We start from the raw sequence: 19,760 nt of genomic DNA, 5'->3' as shown, positions 1-19,760 counted from the left end.
TGGTGGCTTTCATTGAAAAGTGGCAAAAGTCCTGTGTGAGATTTAAAGCCGCCTGGGGATGCTTTTCAATAAACGTCACTGGCAGCACCGCTCTGCTCGCTTGAGGAGGGTATTCCTGCTTCTGTGTGTGTGTGTGTGAGAGAGAGAGAGAGAGAAAGAGAGAGAGAGAGAGAAAGAAAAGGGGAGAAAGAGAGAAATGAGAAAATGATGGAGGGAGAGAATGAGAGAGATTGAAAAGAGAGGGAAACAAATGAGAGGGAGAAGGGGGAGAGAGAGAGAGAGAGAGAGAGAAAGGAAGGAAGGAAGGAAGGAAGGAATGAAAGAAAGAAAGAAAGAAAGAAAGAAAGAAAGAAAGAAAGAAAGAAAGAAAGAGGGAGAGGAAAAAGAGAAAAATAGAAATGGGTCAGAAGGAGAGGGAGAGGAGGAGGGAGGGAGGGGGGAAGAGAGAGGGAGAGAGAGAGATTCATTGCCCACAGAAAACGTAACAACCCATAAAACCTGGGTAGGCATGACTGGGGAGGGGCTTTTATGTGACTGGGTGGGAGTAACCTTGAGTTGGCCAGGTTTTGTGGCTCCCGGTGTTTTCTTTTCTGTAGGAAACGGATCCAAATGGCTCTTTTGAGTGTTTAAGGTTGCAGACTCCTAAACTAGACATACCCAATTTCAGCAACCGTTCTTCGTTTTTAGCCTTTAGTCCCCTAATCATCTTCGTTGCTCTTCTCTCTACTCTTTCTAGAGTCTCCACATCTTCTTTATATCGTGGCACCCACTGTCAGGAAATGTCTCCTTAATTCCTGGTTGCTTCTCTCCTTGATTAGTTTCCATCCGTTGCTTCTTCTCCTGCCTTCAGGGGCTTTGGAGGATAGATTGACTCCCTCTTCTTTGGGGCAGCCCCTCAAAATATTGGATCATGTCTCCCCTAGTCCTTCTTTTCATTAAACTAGACATCTACTTTAAAGTAGAGTCTTAGTGGACAACCAGCTAAATAGGAGCCAGCAGTGTGCGGCAGCAGCCAGAAAAGCCAATGCAATCCTAAACTGCATTAACAGAGGGATACAATCAAGATCAAGGGAGGTACTAATACCACTCTGTAAAGCCTTAGTAAGGACACACCTAGAGTACTGCATCCAGTTTTGGTCGCCAGAGTGTAAAAAAGATGTTGAGATCCTAGAAAGAGCGCAGAGAAGAGCAACCAAGATGATGAGGGGACTGGAGGCTAAAACATATGAAGAACGGTTGCAGGAACTGGGCATGGCTAGTCTAGGGAAGAGAAGGACCAGGGGAGACAGGAGAGCATCTTCCAATATTTGAGGGGCTGCCACAGAGAGGAGGAAGAGGGTCAAGCTATTTTCCAAAGCTCCGGAATTCTTCATCATTGGAAGTTTTCAAGAAGAGACTGGACTGCCATTTGTCAAAAACGGGGCCTCTGTGGCTCAACAGACTAATGCAGTCTGTTATTAACAGCAGCTGCTTGCAATTACTGCAGGCTCAAGTCCCACCAGGCCCAAGGTTGACTCAGCCTTCCATCCTTTGTAAGGTAGGTAAAACGAGGACCCAGATTGTTGGGGGCAATAAAAGTTGACTTTGTATATAAATATACAAATAGGATGAAGATTTCAAATTTTAATTTTTTGTAATTTTATATGGGGTATTTTAGGTTGGGTCAATTGACGGTTTTAATTTGGCCATTATTGAATATGTATTTTAATAGATATTTTAATTTTGTATATTTAATTGTTTTAACTTTGGCTGTACACCGCCCTGAGTCCTTTGGGAGAAGGGCGGTATAAAAATTTAAATAAATAAATAAATAAATAAATAATAAAGACTATTGCTAACACAGTGTAAGCCGCCCTGAGTCTTCGGAGAAGGGTGAGATATAAATGCAAATTTAAAAAAAAAGGATCTGTTTGGGCGGGGGGGGGGGGTTGGACTAGATGACCTACAAGGTCCCTTCCGACTCCGTTAATCTGTATTATCTCCAATTCCTGCAACCGTTCTTGGTATGTTTTAGCCTCCATTCCCCTAACCGTCTGGGTCGCTCTTCTCTGCATGACATCGAATCCCACGGCAAGCACCACGTCTTGGGTCACGCGTCAGCGGAGTGAGTGGCGCCTGCCACGGGGAAGCAGAGCCAACTTCCATCAGCCGGGGGGGGAAGGGGGGGCGTTTTGTTCTTCCTTTCTCCTGAAGGCTCGATCAAAAGCAACATCCAGCAGCCAGCCGGAGAGCAAGAAAAAAAAAAAGGACTGCAGAGGGGAACCAACAAGGCTGACAAGCTGTGATTTGAAATACGGAACAAAGTCGTGGATGGACAGGTTCTTTTATGGCTGTAATTTGACAAGTACTGATGTAATTGTAATTGATAATGATAATGTTATGGATACAGGACCAGTTTCTCCAAAGCTAAACCTGGGAGGTTCCTTGGTAACGCTCCAAAATTCGACGCCACTGCAGAGAAACGGAAATTACTGAACCCGAATTCTTGGCTGAGATGCTTACGCCATTCAGTTCCCCCAAAATATACCTGGCAACCAAGACATCCTTCCGTGGAAGAAAGAACTCTTTCTTGTTTCAGGCAGAGGAAAAAAAAAGTGAGCAAACCCCATCGCCTTTTAGCACTGATGCGGTTACCTAGTTGGGTCATGAAATGTCTACAAGAAACGAACCGAGCTCAGAGAACTCAAAGGACCCCCCCAGTCTTCCTTCTGCTCCCTACTTCTAGCACTGATAATGTTATCTAGTTGGGTGATAAAATGTTTGGAAGAAAAACAAACAAACTCAGAAAACACCAAGGCCCCTCACAGTCCTCCTCCTAGCATTGATGACGTTACCAAGTTGGGTCATGAAACGTCTGCAAGAAAACCACCCAGCTCAGAAAGCACCAAGGACCCCTTCACTACTTCCTTCCTTCTCCTCTTCCTCTTCCTTCCTTCTCCTCCTCATGCCCCTCCTCCAACGGTGAAATCCAAATTTTTTTTACTACTGTCAGGAAAATTGTTATTTGCCTAACTAGTTGGCCAGGCAATATATAAACTAACTATGTATGTTTGTAGAAAGGCATGATATTGGTTTAAGGCTGTGCTGCATCATTGCAAGCATCCTGATTGGTTGAGCTCTGTAGCCAATGTATAAAAAGGACTCCTAAATTATGGCTTGTGGGGAATCTACAGGGACGCTACAGCATTGTAGTGAAGACATGCTGCAACTGTGTATTTGAGTTTTATGATCGTTGCTTGATCATGGCTAGTTACTGATTCCTCAAGATACTAAATCTTGTGAATAGAACTGTGTTTTGTTGAACTGAAAGAAGACCTTGTTTGTTGTGCAAGTCTACGTTGGTAAGAAGACTGACTGACTGAATTTATACGTGTATGACCTGGAATTGTTTTTGGACTGCGACTTTGCCTTTTCCCTAAAAGTAAAGGAATATCAAACCCCAGTTTGTCTGCAAGTGACTATTATTGTATACAACCAGTCTCAGTCGTTTTCCTGTGTAGGGTGCTCTGCTCAACAGGCCACAACCTTGGTTGTGAACCCAGATTACCCTTAACAAGTACCAGTTCTGTGAGTGTGGCTTGGTGGGCGTGGCAGGTAAAACCTCCATTCCCACTCCACTCCAGGGGAAGGATACTGCAAAATCTCCATTCCCTCCCGATCACCTGGGAATCGGGAGGCAGAGGACAGATGGGGGTAAGGCCAGTCAAAGGAGGCATTTGCCGGTTCTCCGAACTACTCAAAATTTCCGCTCCCGGTTCTCCAGAACCTGTCAGAACTTACTGGATTTCACCCCTGCCCTCCTCCTCTTCATCTGCTCACTTCTAGCACTGATGATGTTACCTAGTTGGGTCATGAAACGTCTGCGAGAAAACCACTCAACCAGCTCAGAGGGCGCAAAGGACCCCACCCCAAAAATGCTGCCATAACTTAGTTGTCCGTCTTGCCCAAAGTTCATTTTGATTGCATTTCCAATGGAGACACCCTTCTGGATCCCTAATTGCCCCTCTTGGCTGAGGGGATGCTAGAATTCCCAACATCACCCAGCCCAAGCTTACCCGGCTCCCCGAAGGCTGCAGTGTGGCATCTTCTCCTCCCCCACAGTTTGGTTCAGCAGATGCCGGTAGAAACCACTCAGGTCCTTCTGTTTGGTGACATCCAGGGAGGCTGAGTGAAAGAGGTGCATTTTTATGTTAGGTTTACTCGGGCGCCTTAACGAAGGAAAACCACAAGGGCGGAGGCTAAAATCTACGATGGGCGATTGCAGGAACTGGGCCTGGCTAGTCTAGGGAAGAGAAGGACCAGGGGAGACAGGAGAGCATCTTCCCAATATTTGAGAGGCTGCCCCATAGAGGAGGAAGGGGGTCAAACTATTTGCCAAGGCACCTGAAGGCCAGACAAGGAACAATGGATGGAAACTGACCAAGGAGAGATTCAACCTGGAAATAAGGAGGAATTTTCTGACAGGGAGAACAATTAACCAGCGGGACAGCTTGCCACCAGAAATCATGGGTGCTCCATCACTGCAGGCTTTCAAGAAGAGACTGGACTACCCTCTGTCAGAAATGGTGTCGGGTCTCCTGCTTGGGCAGGAGGTTGGACTAGATGACCTTCAAGGTCCCTTCCAACTCTGTCAATCTGTTGGACCCATTAACTAATGCTACCTAATGGTGAATTAAAGCAAGATGGACGGCAAATAAATTTAACAAATTAAATAATGATAAAATGTAAAGTAAAACCTCGGGATAGAAATGGGACTGGATTCGTGATCATTATTATTCCTCGGGTGAATGGAAGACCAGCTGAGCCGTTTGATGTATTACGAAGTCTTGATCGTCTCTACTTGGTTGTATAATTGAATTAAAAAAATATATTAAAAGCTGTATAAAAATACAGCTAGTTCTCGACTTACAACCATCCCTTCAGCGGCCATTCGAAGTTACAATGGCACTGAAAAAGAGTGACTTACGACCGTTTTTCACACTTAATGACAGTTGCAGCATCCCTAGGATCAAAATTCAAATGCTTATTTATTTATTTATTTTATTTTTTATTTTTCGCATTTTTATACTGCCCTATCTCCCTAGGGACTCAGGGCGGTTCACAGCCAGATAAAATATACATATAAATACAAAATAAAACATCAATTAAAAAACTTATTATATAAGGCCGAATAATTAAAAATAGCAATACAAATAATAAAAAACCCCATTAAAACCAAATTCAAAATTTAAAATTGCTTGGCAACTGACTCCTATTTATGACGGTTGCAGTGTCCCAGGATCCCTTCCGACAAGCCCAGTCAATGGGGGAAGCCGGATTCACTTAACAGCCGTGTGTCTAACTGAACTGTAGTGATTCACTTAACAACGGCGGCGGCAAGAAAGGTCGTAAAACACGGCAAAACTCTCTTAGCTGTCTTACGGTGCAAAATCCCACCAAGTTGGGACTCTGCATTATGGTCATAAGTCGAGGACTACCAGTAATTGCCAGGCTCGATTATGGTCATAAGTCGAGGACTTCTAGTAACTGCAGTGTTGATTATGGTCGTATGTCAAGGACTACCGGTAATTGACAGGCTTGATTACAGTCGTAACTCGAGGCCTTCCAGTGATTAGTCTATTATGGTCGTAACTCGACGGTGGTTGTAAGTTGAGGACTAACTGCCAGGCTTGATCATGGTCGTAACTCGAGGACTGCCGGTAAACCAGGCATTTGAACAGCTGCCATGTCCTGCAAGATGATTCTTGCTTTGGCCCGCCCACCTGGAGGGTCTGCAGCTGGACACCCCACCCCGATGGGAGAGCCCCCCCCTTCCCCTCCCCGCTCACCTTCAATGGCGGCCTCCTTCCTCTCCCTCTCCTCCTCTTCGGCTCTCTCCTGCAGCTTCTTCTTGTAGGCCGAGGTCACGAAGGCCTCTTTGTCCTGGAAGGCCTCTCCTTCCGCCTCGCGCTCCTTCTGGATCTTCTTCTCCGTCCGACGCTCCTGCTCCTTCTTGCGCAGCTCAGCCGCCTGCAGGATGTTCTGGATGTACTTGGGCTGCCGGGAGGAAGAGGCAGGGGGCCAAAGGGGGGTTCACTGTTTAGGGTGGGTTATTCGGACGAGGAACCGAAGGAGGTGAACATATCCGACACACCTTCCTCTTTTCCCCCACAACAACAACCACAACCCTGTGAGGTGGGTTAGGATGGGAAAGAGGGACTGGCTCAAATCACCCAGCTGCTATTCACGGCTAAGGCGGGACTAGAACTCACTCTCTCCTGGTGATTGGCCCAGAGTCATCCAGCCGCTTTTCACAGCTAAGGCGGGACTAGAACTCACCCTCTCCTGGTGATTGGCCCAGAGCCACCCAGCCAGTTTTCACGGCTAAGGTGGGACTAGAACTCACCCTCTCCTGGTGATTGGCCCAGAGTCACCCAGCCGCTTTTCACGGCTAAGGCGGGATTAGAACTCACCCTCTCCTGGTGATTGGCCCAGAGCCACCCAGCCGCTTTTCATGGCTAAGGCAGGACTAGAACTCACCCTCTCCTTGTGATTGGCCCAGAGCCACCCAGCTGCTCTTCATGGCTAAAGCGGGACTAGAAACTCATGTGAAAAAAATTTGGGTGCTTGGTAACTGACTCACATTTATGACGGTTGCAGTGATTCGCTTAACAAATACGGCAAGGAATATCGTAAAATGGGGCACAGTTCACTTAACAAAAATTAGCAGCAGAAATTTTGAGCTCAATTATGGTCATAAGTCGCGGACCGCCCGTACCCCCTTTTCTGCCCCCCCTCTGCTTTCTCCCCAGATGTGGCTCTCCGCTCCCCAACCACTGCTGGCCCAGAGGGACCAAGACCGGGCAGGGGTCCCGTCCCCCTGGCCAATTACGGACCTTTTTCTCGGCTTTCCCCGCAAGGGAGCTGGCCTGGCTCTCCGCCTTCTTCTGCTGGATGTCCTCGTAAATGGTGTCGTATTCGTAGACGGAGGAGTCTTCGGCCAGGGCCCTCTGGATCTCCAGCTTGGTCTTTGGAGCAAAGCAGGGGAGGAGAAGAGGGGGGTGAGGGTGGGGGTGGGGGGGTCGTTAGCGTCTTTTAGCAGGCAAGTCTAAAATACAGCCGGCCGGGGTCGCTTGATAGGGAGGTGGCGGGTGGGGGGAGCATGTCAGTTTAATAAATTTAATGGAGAAGAAAATAAATAAATATGAGCTCAAGACATTGAAAAAGCAGCAATTTATAAGGGGAGATGAATGACATAGATAGATAGATAGATGACAGATAGATAGATAGATAGATAGATAGATAGGGAGAGAGAGAGAGAGAGATACGGTAGATAGATAGATAGATAGATAGATAGATAGATAGATAGATAGATAGATAGGTAGGTAGGTAGGTAGGGAGAGAGAGAGAGAGAGAAAGATACAGTAGATAGATAGATAGATAGATAGATAGATAGATAGGGAGAGAGAGAGAGAGAGATACGGTAGATAGATAGATAGATAGATAGATAGATAGATAGATAGATAGATAGGGAGGGAGAGAGAGAGATAGATACGGTAGATAGATAGATAGGGAGGGAGGGAGAGAGAGAGATAGGTAGGTAGGTAGGTAGGTAGGTAGGTAGGTAGGTAGAGAGAGAGAGAGAGAGATATGGTAGATAGATAGATAGATAGATAGATAGATAGATAGATAGATAGATAGATAGATAGATAGATAGATAGATAGATAGATAGATAGATAGGGAGGGAGAGAGAGAGAGAGAGAGAGAGAGAGATACGGTAGATAGATAGATAGATAGATATATATATAGAGAGAGAGAGATAGGTAGGTAGATAGGTAGGTAGGTAGAGAGAGAGAGAGAGAGAGAGAGATACGGTAGATAGATAGATAGAGAGAGAGAGAGATACGGTAGATAGAATAGAATAGAATTTTATTGGCCAAGTGTGATTGGACACACAAGGAATTTGTTTTGGTGCCTAAGCTCTCAGTGTACATAAAAGAAAAAGAGAAAAAAAAAGAAAAAAGAAAAAAGAAAAAAATACATCAAAGTACAACATTTACAACACAAATGATGGTCACAGGTTGCAATTTAACCCTTAATGATAGCAACAAAAAGTTACAGTCATAAGTGGAAAGAGATGGGTGATGGAAACGATGAGAAGATTAATAGTAGTGTAGATTTAGTAAATAGTCTGACAGTGTTGAGGGAATTATTTGTTTAGCAGAGTGATGGCGTTCGGGAAAAAACTGTTCTTGTGTCTAGTTGTTCTGGTGTGCAGTGCTCTATAGCGTCGTTTTGAGGGTAGGAGTTGAAACAGTTTATGTCCAGGATGCGAAGGATCTCCAAATATTTTCACGGCCCTCTTCTTGATTCGTGCAGTATACAGGTCCTCAATGGAAGGCAGGTTGGTAGCAATTATTTTTAGAGAGAGAGAGAGAGAGAGAAAGAGAGATACGGTAGATAGATAGATAGATAGATAGATAGATAGAGATAGATGATAGATAGATACAGAGACAGATATATAGAGAGACAGTACAGTACAGTCCTCGCTTTACAACCAGAATCGGGACCGGAAGTTCCAGTTGTTAAGTGAGTCATGTCCGATGTTACGATCAAATATAATCTCAGACATTAAAAACATTTAATCACCCAGCATTTTATAAGGTGAGATATGTGGCATATAATGTAATCAATTAAACAAGTAAATAAATATAATCTCAGATACTGAAAACAGCATTTTTAAGGTGAGATGGGTGGCGTATAAATTTAACGAAATAAATTAAAAAAAATACAAGTATGATCTCAGGCAGTGAAAATGCAGCGTTTTATAAGGTGAGATGGGTGGCATATAATGTAATCAACTGAATAAGTAAATAAATATGATCTCAGACATTGAAGCCGCAGCCTTTTATAAGACCCGGAGCAATCTTGCAAAGCATTATGGGTTGGGGAGCCCACCCTCTGCTCCTCAAATTGCAAACAGACTCCTGCCTGAATTGAGCCTCTGTGGCTCAGGCTGCTAATGCAGTCTGTTATTAACAGCAGCTGCTTGCAATTACTGCAGGTTCAAGCCCCACCAGGCCCAAGGTTGACTCAGCCTTCCATCCTTTATAAGGTAGGTAAAATGAGGACCCAGATTGTTGGGGGGGGCAATAAAAGTTGACTTTGTATATAATATACAAATGGATGAAGACTATTGCTTGACACAGTGTAAGCTGCCCTGAGTCTTCGGAGAAGGGCGGGATATTGCTGGCAATCCTTATGATTTATATTGATATATTGACCATCAATTGTGTTGTAAGTGTTGTACCCTGATGAACGTATCTTTTCTTTTATGTACACTGAGAGCATATGCACCAAGACAAATTCCTTGTGTGTCCAATCACACTTGGCCAATAAAGAATTCTATTCTATTCTATTCTATATAAATGCAAATAAAAAAAAAATTAGTTGCTTATTCTCCCCATGTTTTCCCTGGGGGAAAAAATGGAATTGCCACATATGGCACAATATAGCCGGATTCACTTAAGGACTGTATGCTTCACTTAATAAGTGCAATGATTTGCTTAACAACCATGGGAAAAAGATCGTAACATCGGACATGACTCACTTAACAACTGGAACTTCTGGTCCCGATTCCGGTTGTAAGGCGAGGACTGTACTGTACTGAGTAATTTAGCTGCAAGTGAACGCCATTTTTTAAAGCGTTTTCCTATATTTTCAGCATTCCAATACAGGTAGTCCTCGACTTACAACAGTCCATTTAGTGACCATTGAAAGTTAGCATGGCACTGAAAAAAAGAGACTTACGACTGGTTTTCACACTTAACGACCGTTGCAGCAACCCCATGCCGATCAAAAGTTCGATTTATGAGGGTCGCAGTGTAAGGGGTGTGTGTGTGTGTCACGTGATCCCGTTTTGCGACCTTCTGACACGCCAAGTCCATGCGGGAAGCTGGAGTCACTTAACAACCGTGTGACTGACTTAACAGCTGCAGTGATTCACTTAACAACCGGGGCAAGAAAGATTCTAAAACGGGGCAAAACTCACTTAATACGTGTCTCACTTAGCGATGGAAATTTTGGGTCGTAAGCCGAGGACTTCCAGCATTTTTAGCATCCCTGTCTTTTTTCCATATTGGATTTTGCACCAGGAAATTCAGGCAGGGAAAGAGACTGGCTATCCTAGAAAGTATTTTTCCTCTCTTGAGCCGGCTGCTAAATTAAGTCTCTGCCTTTTGCAATGTGGTGTAAACTACGAGGAGGATCCATGGCAATCCGCAACTTGCCAAAGCTTATTTCTCCCGTAACAACTTGGGCGCTGCCAAAAGAAACCAAGGGGAAAAACAGACTTGTATAAAAGTAGAACCATCCGTCAAACAAATAAAGTCATGGAAACTAAAAATGTATTCTTATTTTTTTTTTTTTAACGGAGTTAAAGACAGCCAGTTCCAGATCGGATGCCAAGAAGAACAATTGTGTAAAACCTTGGACATAAATCATGTGGAATAGTCCGATAATGAATTCACATCTAAGCCTGTCTATTTACACATTTGGCTGACTGATAAGTTGTTAAGTCATAAAAGGAGCTCTGATGAAAGGGGAAATAGGAGTAAACGCACTCTCGCATTAATCTTTAAACATTAGTTTACTTTAAACTAATGGGGTCCAACCTTGGTGACCTCAAGACCTGTGGACTTCAACTCCCAGAATTCCCCGAGGGATCTTGACAGACCTGAACCCTGGGCCCTAGCTACAGTAGTGGCCAAAATTCTGGAAACCTTTTGGGGAAAGTGTATTTTCTAAAACTAGCTAAGAAAACCACTTTTTTTTTTTTTTTTGGAGTAACACCATAAAATTATATATCAGTGGAAAGATCACTTAATCATGAATGTAGTGCAATAATTTTTATGAAGGATTTGCTATGAGACTAGCAGTTGCGGTAGGAAGAAGAAAAGTGAAACGTGAGATATACAAAAAATTATCACCATGGAAAAAACGAGAGATACAAAAATTATCACATCTGTTAATCCTTAGTTGGGTAACCTTTCGCACGAATGACAGCCTTACAACGTCTTCCCATGGAGTGAACCAAGTTTTTTTTAGTTTTGCAGCTGTTCTCATGTGAAATCAAGATTGAAAGATCGCTTCTATTAACTGGGTTTTATTGCTGGGTTGCTTCTGACTAATAAGTTTCTTTAGTTTCTTAAGGGTCCAGAGTGGCGCAGGCTGCTAAACAGCCTGTTATTAACAACAGCTGCTTGCAATTATTGCAGGTTCAAGTCCCACCAGGCCCAAGGTTGACTCAGCCTTCCATCCTTTATAAGGTAGGTAAAATGAGGACCTAGATTGTTGGGGGCAATAAGTTGACTTTGTATATAATATACAAATAGGATGAAGACTTGCTTAACATAGTGTAAGCCGCCCTGAGTCTTCGGAGAAGGGCAGGGTATAAATGTAAATAAATAAATAAATAAATAAATAAATAAATAAATAAATAAATAAATAAATAGTCGGAAAGTCCATAGATTTTCAATTGGGTGACAATCTGAGTTATAACTATAACTTGTTGCTGGCAATCCTTATGATTTATATTGATATATTGACCATCAATTGTGTTGTAAATGTTGTACCTTGATGAACGTATCTTTTCTTTTATGTACACTGAGAGCATATGCACCAAGACAAATTCCTTGTGTGTCCAATCACACTTGGCCAATAAAAATTCTATTCTATTCTATTCTATTCCCAGGCTATTCCAGCAGTGGAATAGGATTCTCTTGAAACTCCAAAAAAAAAAGTGGTGTTATTAACCATCAAACCTCAAAAATACACTTTCCCCAAAAGGTTTTCACAATTTTGGTCACTTTTGTAACAAAATGAAATTCAACGTAGAGGAAAGAAAAATCTTGCACTTAAGCAAGAGAAACCAAAAACACACATATAGATTGGGAGAAACCAGGCTTAATAGCAGTCACTGTGAGAGGGATCCTGGAGTCTTAGTGGACAACCAGCTAAATACGAGCCAGCTGTGTGCAGCGGCAGCCAAAAAAGCCAACGCAATCCTAAATTGCATGAACAGAGGGATACAGTCAAGATCAAGGGAGGTACTAATACCACTCTATAAAGCCTTAGTAAGGACACATCTAGAGTACTGCATTCAGTTTTGCTCACCACACTATAAGAAAGATGTTGAGACTCTAGAACAGCAGTCACCAACCGGTAGTCCATGGACCACTGGTGGTCTGCGAGAAAATTGTGGTGGTCCGCAGAAAAATTAACTGCATTTTTTTTATATTGCACTAAATCAGGGGTTCTCAAACTACGGCCCCTGGGCCGGATACGTGCAATGAAGGTTTGTGTTGCTGCAGAGAGTCTCCCCCTTCGGGGTCTTCTTGTGTGGGTCGGGGGGGGGCCAAAAATTCCGACTTGGGGTCTGCTTCAGCCTCCTGATGGCGGGCTCTGGACGAAGGCTGGAGGGAAATGCTGCTGGTGGCGAAGAGCCGGAGGGCCTCGTTCCAGTGGGACTGCATCATGGCCTGGAACTGGCTGACCATCTCAGCCGGCTGAGCCTCCAGGCGCTGGTACCTGGCCTTGCATTCCTGCAGGTCTTCCTTCTGCTTGGAAAGCCTATGCTCCTAGTCCTCAGTGAGGTGCTTCTGCTGAGCCTCCTTCTCGGTCAGATCCAATCTGAACTCTTTCTCGTGGTGGCTGCTTAGCTCCAACAACTGCTTCCTGTTGGGGCCCTAAGGAGCCCGGGAAGGCAGGGGAGGAGTGGGTAGGAGGGGAGGGGCGAGTAGAGGCCGGCGAAGCACCACTCAATGTGAGTGACATCAAGTTGGTCATGCTCCAGTCACATGGCCACCTAGCCACACCCACCCAGCTGGTCATTAAGCAGATCGTATTAATGGTCCAAGGGATTTAAAATTATGAATTTAGTGGTCCCTGAGGTCCGAAAGGTTGCGGACCCCTGATCTAGAAAAAGTGCAGAGAAGAGCAACCAAGAGGATTTGGGGACTGGAGGATAAAATATAAATTCCCCAGCCAGCCGTGCATGAAACAATGTTGAAACCAGGCTTTCAAAAATTAAAATTCAAAAATTAAATTATTTCAAAAGTTGAAATAATTTGGTTGATCGCTCTGTCAGAAAATCATCTGCTCTTGCAGTCCAGCTATATGAAAATCAGAGCACAGGGGGTCCTCGACTTACAACCGTAAGTCTCGTTTAGCGACCATTTGAACTTACAGCGGCACTGGGGAAAAAAAGTGACTGGACCCTTTTTCACACTTACGACCGCTGCAGCATCCCCGCGGGTCACGTGACCAAAATTCAGTGTCTTCTTGGCAACGGACTCGTATTTATGACGGTCGCAGTGAGAGTCCTGGGGTCAGGAGGTCCCCTCCGGGAACCTTCTGACAAGGAAAGTCGATGCGGAGGCTAGATTCACTTTAACGACCGGGTTACTAACTTAACGACATCAAGCGATTCACTTAACAGCAGTGGCAAGATTGGTTGTAACACCCCCCCCAAAAAAAAATCACTTCACAACGGTCTCCGTTAGTGACAGAAATTTTGGGCCTCGAATTATGGCCGTGAGTTGAGGACTACCTTCGGAAGGGTTACTAGTCCTCATGAGGGACAGGATTCAAGGCAGATGTCTCCTGCTGGAAAGAGAACCAGCTCAGGAGTATCCACAAAGGAAGGAAAATCCCCAAAAGTCGAAGGCGGCCATCTTGACTTTTTTGACCCTGCCCTGCGAGAAGGAAATGCTGAACCAAGCCGGCTTTGGGTCTCACCCCGACTGTACAGTAAAACAGAAGGGATATGCCTAGTCCTCGACTTATAACCGTCCATTTAGTGACTGCTTGAAGACCGTGCTGAACGAAGTGCGAATAAAATTAAACTGCTTGGCAGCCGGCATGTATTTATACATGCGACCTTCCCACAGGCAGATTCAAGTTGCATTCACTTAACGACCGCGTGATTCATTTAACGACCATGGCGATTCGCCCAACAATCTCCGCAACAACAAAAAAGTCATCTTAGCAATTGGGCACGACTCCCTTAAACATCCTTCTTTCGCTTAGCAACGGACGATCCAGTCCCGACTGCGGTCGTAAAGCCGAGGACCGTCGTTATACAGGCACGGGGGGCACCGGAAGCACAAATACCGCGTCAACTTACTTGTTTCATGGCTTGTTTTTTCACCGCTTCCTTCTGGAGGCTCTCGCTGATCGACGACTGTCGGGAAAGAAAATTAAGGTGAGTTAATAACTCATTATAAGGCGCCAAAGGGGCTTTTTTTCAGGAGGCAACTGGACTTTCTGTTTTTTTTTCTTTTGAAGACGTTTCGCTTCTCATCCAAGGAGCTTCTTCGGCTCTGACTGGATGGTGGGGAAGGGAAGGATTGATATTCCTTGCAGACAGCTGGTCAGTTGCATCCTTTTTGAGCAGGGGTCTCCAACCTTGGTCCCTTTAAGACTTGTGGACTTCAACTCCCAGAGTCCCTCAGCCAGCAAAGCTGGCTGAGGGTCTCTGGGAGTTGAAGTCCACAAGTCTTAAAGGGACCAAGGTTGGAGACCCCTGTATTAGAGGGTCCTTGAGGCCACTTGGAGGTTTATCTTTGTCTTCAGGGTCACCTGAGTGGTGCAAATGTTTTTTTTATTTTTTTTATTTTATTTTATTTGCATTTATATCCCGCCCTTCTCCGAAGACTCAGGGCGGCTTACACTATGTTAAGCAATAGTCTTCATCCTATTTGTATATCTATATACAAAGTCAACTTATTGCACCCCCAACAACCTGGGTCCTCATTTTACCTACCTTATAAAGGATGGAAGGCTGAGTCGACCTTGGGCCTGGTGGGATTTGAACCTGCAGTAATTGCAGGCAGCTGCTGTTAATAAATGGTTCCTGTAGCCTGCAATTTTTTTGTCTGGGAATCCATTCCTGCTCCCACTCCTGAATCCTCTGGAAATTTAATCCATAGGAATGGATTTTCAGAGGAAAAATTACAGACTACAGGAACCATTAGCACCACTCAGGGGACCCTGAGGACACAGATAAACCTCCAAGTTGCCTCAAGGACCCTCTAAAAGGATGCAAATGACCAGCTAGTCTGCAAGGAGCATAAATCCTTCCCTTCCCCACCATCCAGTCGGAGCTGAAGAAGCTCCTTAGATGAGAAGCAAAACATCTTCAAAAGAAAAAACAAGGAAGTCCAGTTGGAAAAAGCATCTTTTGGGACAACTCATTAAGTGTTATGGCTGCACAAGCAGCGGGAATCTTATAATATTCAAAACAGGGCATTCCAATACTCGGAAACCTGCTGCAGGTAGTCCTCAACTTACAACCATTTGCTGAATGAAGTCACAATGGCACTGAAAATGGCACCGGTCCCAGCTGCGGTCTTAAGTCGAGGACTTACAATAGTCCTCGACTTAACAATAGCTCATTTTTGACGATTTGAAATTGCGACAGCGCTGAAAAAAGGCAAGACTTAGGACCGTTCTTCGCACTTACGACCACTGCAGCCTCCCAATGGTCGCGTGATCAAAATTCAGACGCTTGGCAACTGACTCATACTTATGACGCTTGCAACGTCCCGGGATCAAATGATCCCTTTTTGCGACGAGCAAAGTCCATGGGAAAGCCAGATTCCCTTAACAACCATCTTAATAACTTAACAACTGCAGCGATTCACTTAACAACAGTGGCAAGAAAGGTCGTAAAATGGGGCGAAACTGATTTAACAAATGCCTCACTTAGCAACAGGAGTTTGGGGCACAATTGCGGTCCTTGACTGCCTGTAACGGTGAGCGCATGGCATGAAGGACTGTGATTTGGTGTGAAAAAAAATACCACTTTAGGACACAAACAACAGAAAAACAGAATTGGAAGGGACCTTGGAGGTCTTCTAGTCCAACCCCCTGCTCAAGCAAGTGACCTTTCACCAGTGGTGGCGAACCTTTTATTTACCGAGTGCCAAACAGGAACGCGCTTCATGTGCTGCGGGGCCCTCGTGTGCCATCCTTGCTAACGGGCGGCTCCTCCCCATGCGCTGAGCGCACAACCGCACCATCATCGCACGCGCACAGCTTTTGCACGCACCGCCACCATGCGCTGCGCACGCAACCACGCCATCTGCGCATTTGCACAGCTTTCATGCATGCGTCCCTGCGCGTGCAATCTCAAGATCTGCACACAGGCGCATGGTTTTCACGCATGCAATGCGCGCCCACGAAGGCTGCCTGTGCAGGCACGCCCTGCATACCAGTCATCTCATGCACATGCGCAAACATGCATGCTGTTCTGTCCCCCTTCGCCTCCGTCTGAGCGATGGCTTAATTAGCCGGTACTATCAGCTCTGGCAGCAAACTAGCGAGCGCCTGCCAAGTGTCTCTGTTATCTCTCTTGATGAGTCAACCAGGAACAGTACTTCAGCTCTAGTTAAACAGTTGATTTGCTTGCCACGAAGTGGAATAGCAGCCCTTGCTGCTTTTATATCCTGTGGGGTGTGGCTCCATGACTCAGCACTTCCTAGGCCTGCCCCACCCCTGCTTCTGTTGTTCCCGCCTCTCCTGCCTACGAAACCTAGGGTCCAGCCAGGCCTGATTGCCATCAGCCGGGTCTGAAGGTGTGGCCTGGGGGGGGAAAGAGACAGGGGATGGAGGCCTTGTTATCTCTTCCACCTGGCCTGCCTCTGGCTCCTGGAGCTGAGCCAGGGAAGCCGGTGCTCCCAAGGTAAGTCCTGATGGCCCTTCCCCCTCACTTTCCAAGTCACTTTCTGGCAGGGGGACCAGCTGGGGGGGGGGGCGCAGACACAACACATGCGCAGGAGAGCTCCGAAGACCAGCTGGGTCCCCTGAATTGCACGCTTGCACACCAGACGCTGGGGCGCATGTGCAGCTCTGAGTGCCACTTCCAGCCCCTGTACCATAGGTTCGCCATCATGGCCTCATACCAGGGGTCTCCAACCTTGGTCCCTTTAAGGCTTGTGGACTTCAACTCCCAGAGTCCCTCAGCCAGCAAAGCTGGCTGAGGAACTCTGGGAGCTGAAGTCCACAAGCCTTAAAGGGACCAAGGTTGGAGACTCCTGCCTTATAACATTTCAGACAAACAGTTCTCCAGCCTCTTCTTAAAAACCTCCCGTGATGGAGAACCCACAACTTCTGGTGGCAAGTCGTTCCACGGATTGTTTTTAAGGCCGAACAATGGCAACTGCCTTCTGAAGAGCATCGATTCCCACCCGCCCCCACACACAACATCGGATCTTTTCGGCATGTTCCACCTGCATGTAGATGAACCTATAAAGGTCCTGGCGGGTTGAGCAAACGCAGCTGCAAAGCCCATCATCGCTCAACGTGTCCCCGAGTGAGCAAAATCCTCTTTTTCAACACCTCTTGCCATGTGAAAAATGGATTTAAAAAAAAAAAAAACCAACCCTCATTTTGGCAGCCAGAGGAGTTTTCCAGTCCTCCTCTGACTCATGCCGAAGGCCAGGACTTCATAGGAGCCCCAAGGAGGATGGGGTCACCACCGCTTCCTAACCTTAGCAGCTGCTCGGGGGTGGGTGGGAGGGGGGTGTTTGGCCTCAGGTGTCCAATTTAAGCACGGTGACTCACCATCATCGCAACTCTAACCGAAGGGCCGGGAACGACTTATCCACACCCCACACCGTGCCTCACGGCCACGCTGACCTTCAGCGAAAGGGACACGGAGATCTGGAAGGTGTTCCCTGACCCGTTCCACGCGGGCGTCTTGGTGTCCTTCCAGCCTCAAGTCAACACTTTTGAGAAGAAAGGGCTGGGATGCTGGAGCCAGGCAGGACGTGGTGTTTGCAACTTGGGTGACTTGAGATGTTGGGGGTCAAGAAGGGAGAACTTGGTGAGGCCACCTTTGGAGTATGGGGTCCAGGGACCACTGTGGCTCAGGCTGCTATGCAGTCTGTTATTAACAGCAGCTGCTTGCAATTACTGCAGGTTCAAGTCCCACCAGGCCCAAGGTCGACTCAGCCTTCCATCCTTTGTAAGGTAGGGAAAATGAGGACCCAGATTGTTGCGGGCAATAAAAGTTGACTTTGTATATACTATACAAATGGATGAAGACTATTGCTTGACATAGTGTAAGCCGCCCTGAGTCTTCGGAGGAGGGCGGGATATAAATGCAAATAAAAAAATAAAGTTTTGGTCGCCACGATATAAAAATGTTGAGACTGTGGAAAAAGTGCAGAGAAGAGCAACCAGGATGATGAGGGGATGATTGGAGGCTAAAACATACGATGGACGGTTGCAGGAACTGGGCATCATGGCTAGTCTAGGGAAGAGAAGGACCAGGGGAGACAGGAGAGCATCTTCCAATATTTGAGGGGCTGCCACAGAGAGAAGGAAGGGGGTCCAGCTATTCTCCAAAGCACCTGAAGGCCAGAGAAGGAATAATGGATGGGAACTGACCAAGGAGAGATTTTTCTGACAGTGAGAACAATCAACCAATGGCCATTTGTTAGAAATGATGTAGGTGTAGGGTTTCCTGCTTGGGTGGATGGGTGGGTGGGTGAGGGGTTGGACTAGATGACCTACAAGGTCCCTTCCAATTCTGTTAATCTGTAGTTTAATAAAGAGAAGGACCAGAGGAGGCATGATAGCATCTTCCAATATTTGAGGGGTTGCCACAGAGAGGAGAGGGGGTCAAGCTGTTTTCCAAAGCACCTGAAGGCCAGACGAAGAATAATGGATGGAAACTGACCAAGGAGAGATAAGGAGGAATTTTCTGGCAGTCAGAACCCATGGAAGAGAAGTTGCCTTCGGAAGTTGTGGGAGTTTCATCACTGGAGGCTTTCAAGGAGAGACTGGACTGCCATCTGCCAGAAATGGAGTAGGGTCTCCTGCTTGGGCGGGGGGTTGGACTAGATCAGGGGTCTCCAACCTTGGCAACTTTAAGACTCGTGGACTTCAACTCCCAGAATTTGTCAGCCAGCTTTGCTGGCTGAGAAATTCTGGAAGTTGAAGTCCACGAGTCTTAAAGTGGCCAAGGCTGGAGACCCCTGGTCTAGATGACCTCCAAGGTCCCGTCCACCTCTGTTATCTGTAATCTATCCTCCAAAGCCCCAGAAGGCAAGACAAGAAACAATGGATGGAAACAACTGAAGGAGAGGAGCAACCTGGAATTAAGGAGAACCTTCCTAACAGTGAAGACAATTAACTTGTGGAACAGCTGGCCACCAGAAGTTGTGGGTGCTGCAACACCGGAGGCTTTTATAGAAGAATCAGAATTGGAACAGAGCTGGAAGGGACCTTGGAGGTCTTCTAGTCCAGCCTCCTGCTCAAGGAGAGACTGGACAGCCATTTGTCTGAAATGATATAGGGTCTCCTGCTTGGTGAGGGGGTTGGACTAGAAGACCTCCAAGGTTCCTCCTGTTATTCTGACCCTTCTGGTTCTTCCTAGTGAGTTGAAAAGAGCTTCCTCAGCAGGAATCCCAGAGCCGTGGGGTTGGGTAGGGGGTGGGGGGCGATCTGTGTACCGCATACAAAAAAAAGCCAATTCAACCCTCCCCAAGAGGTAAGGATGGCTCTCCAGCCGGCTTTGAAAAAATTTCAGAGGTGGAGAAACCACCAACTCTTCGGGGACAGGTTCCCCCACCCCACACACACCCCACCTCCTGAAACTTGGTTAATCCTTCTACCCAGGTTTTTTTCCCAATCTTGTCCATGTGAAGATAGGTGGACTTCAACTCCCAGAATACCCAGATTGGCTCTGGAATTCTGGGAGTTCAAGTCTACC

General features: G+C 46.1%; 1 protein-coding gene across 1 annotated transcript in view; it reads right to left on the bottom strand.

The window, feature by feature from the left end:
* Window positions 1-19,760, bottom strand: part of NSRP1 (nuclear speckle splicing regulatory protein 1) — a 78,146-nt gene that overhangs the window by 2,468 nt on the left and 55,918 nt on the right. Inside the window, exons 3-6 of the mRNA XM_058163974.1 lie at window positions 14,166-14,222; window positions 6,876-7,007; window positions 5,829-6,036; window positions 4,056-4,164 (exon numbers count right to left, since the gene is read on the bottom strand). Coding sequence (XP_058019957.1) covers window positions 4,056-4,164; window positions 5,829-6,036; window positions 6,876-7,007; window positions 14,166-14,222 — 506 coding nt within the window. The remainder of the gene's footprint in view (window positions 1-4,055; window positions 4,165-5,828; window positions 6,037-6,875; window positions 7,008-14,165; window positions 14,223-19,760) is intronic.

This window comes from Ahaetulla prasina, chromosome 1 (genome assembly GCF_028640845.1).
Source record: "Ahaetulla prasina isolate Xishuangbanna chromosome 1, ASM2864084v1, whole genome shotgun sequence".
NCBI classification, from domain to species: Eukaryota; Metazoa; Chordata; class Lepidosauria; order Squamata; family Colubridae; genus Ahaetulla; species Ahaetulla prasina.
This window is presented reverse-complemented; position numbering and strand designations above follow the sequence as displayed.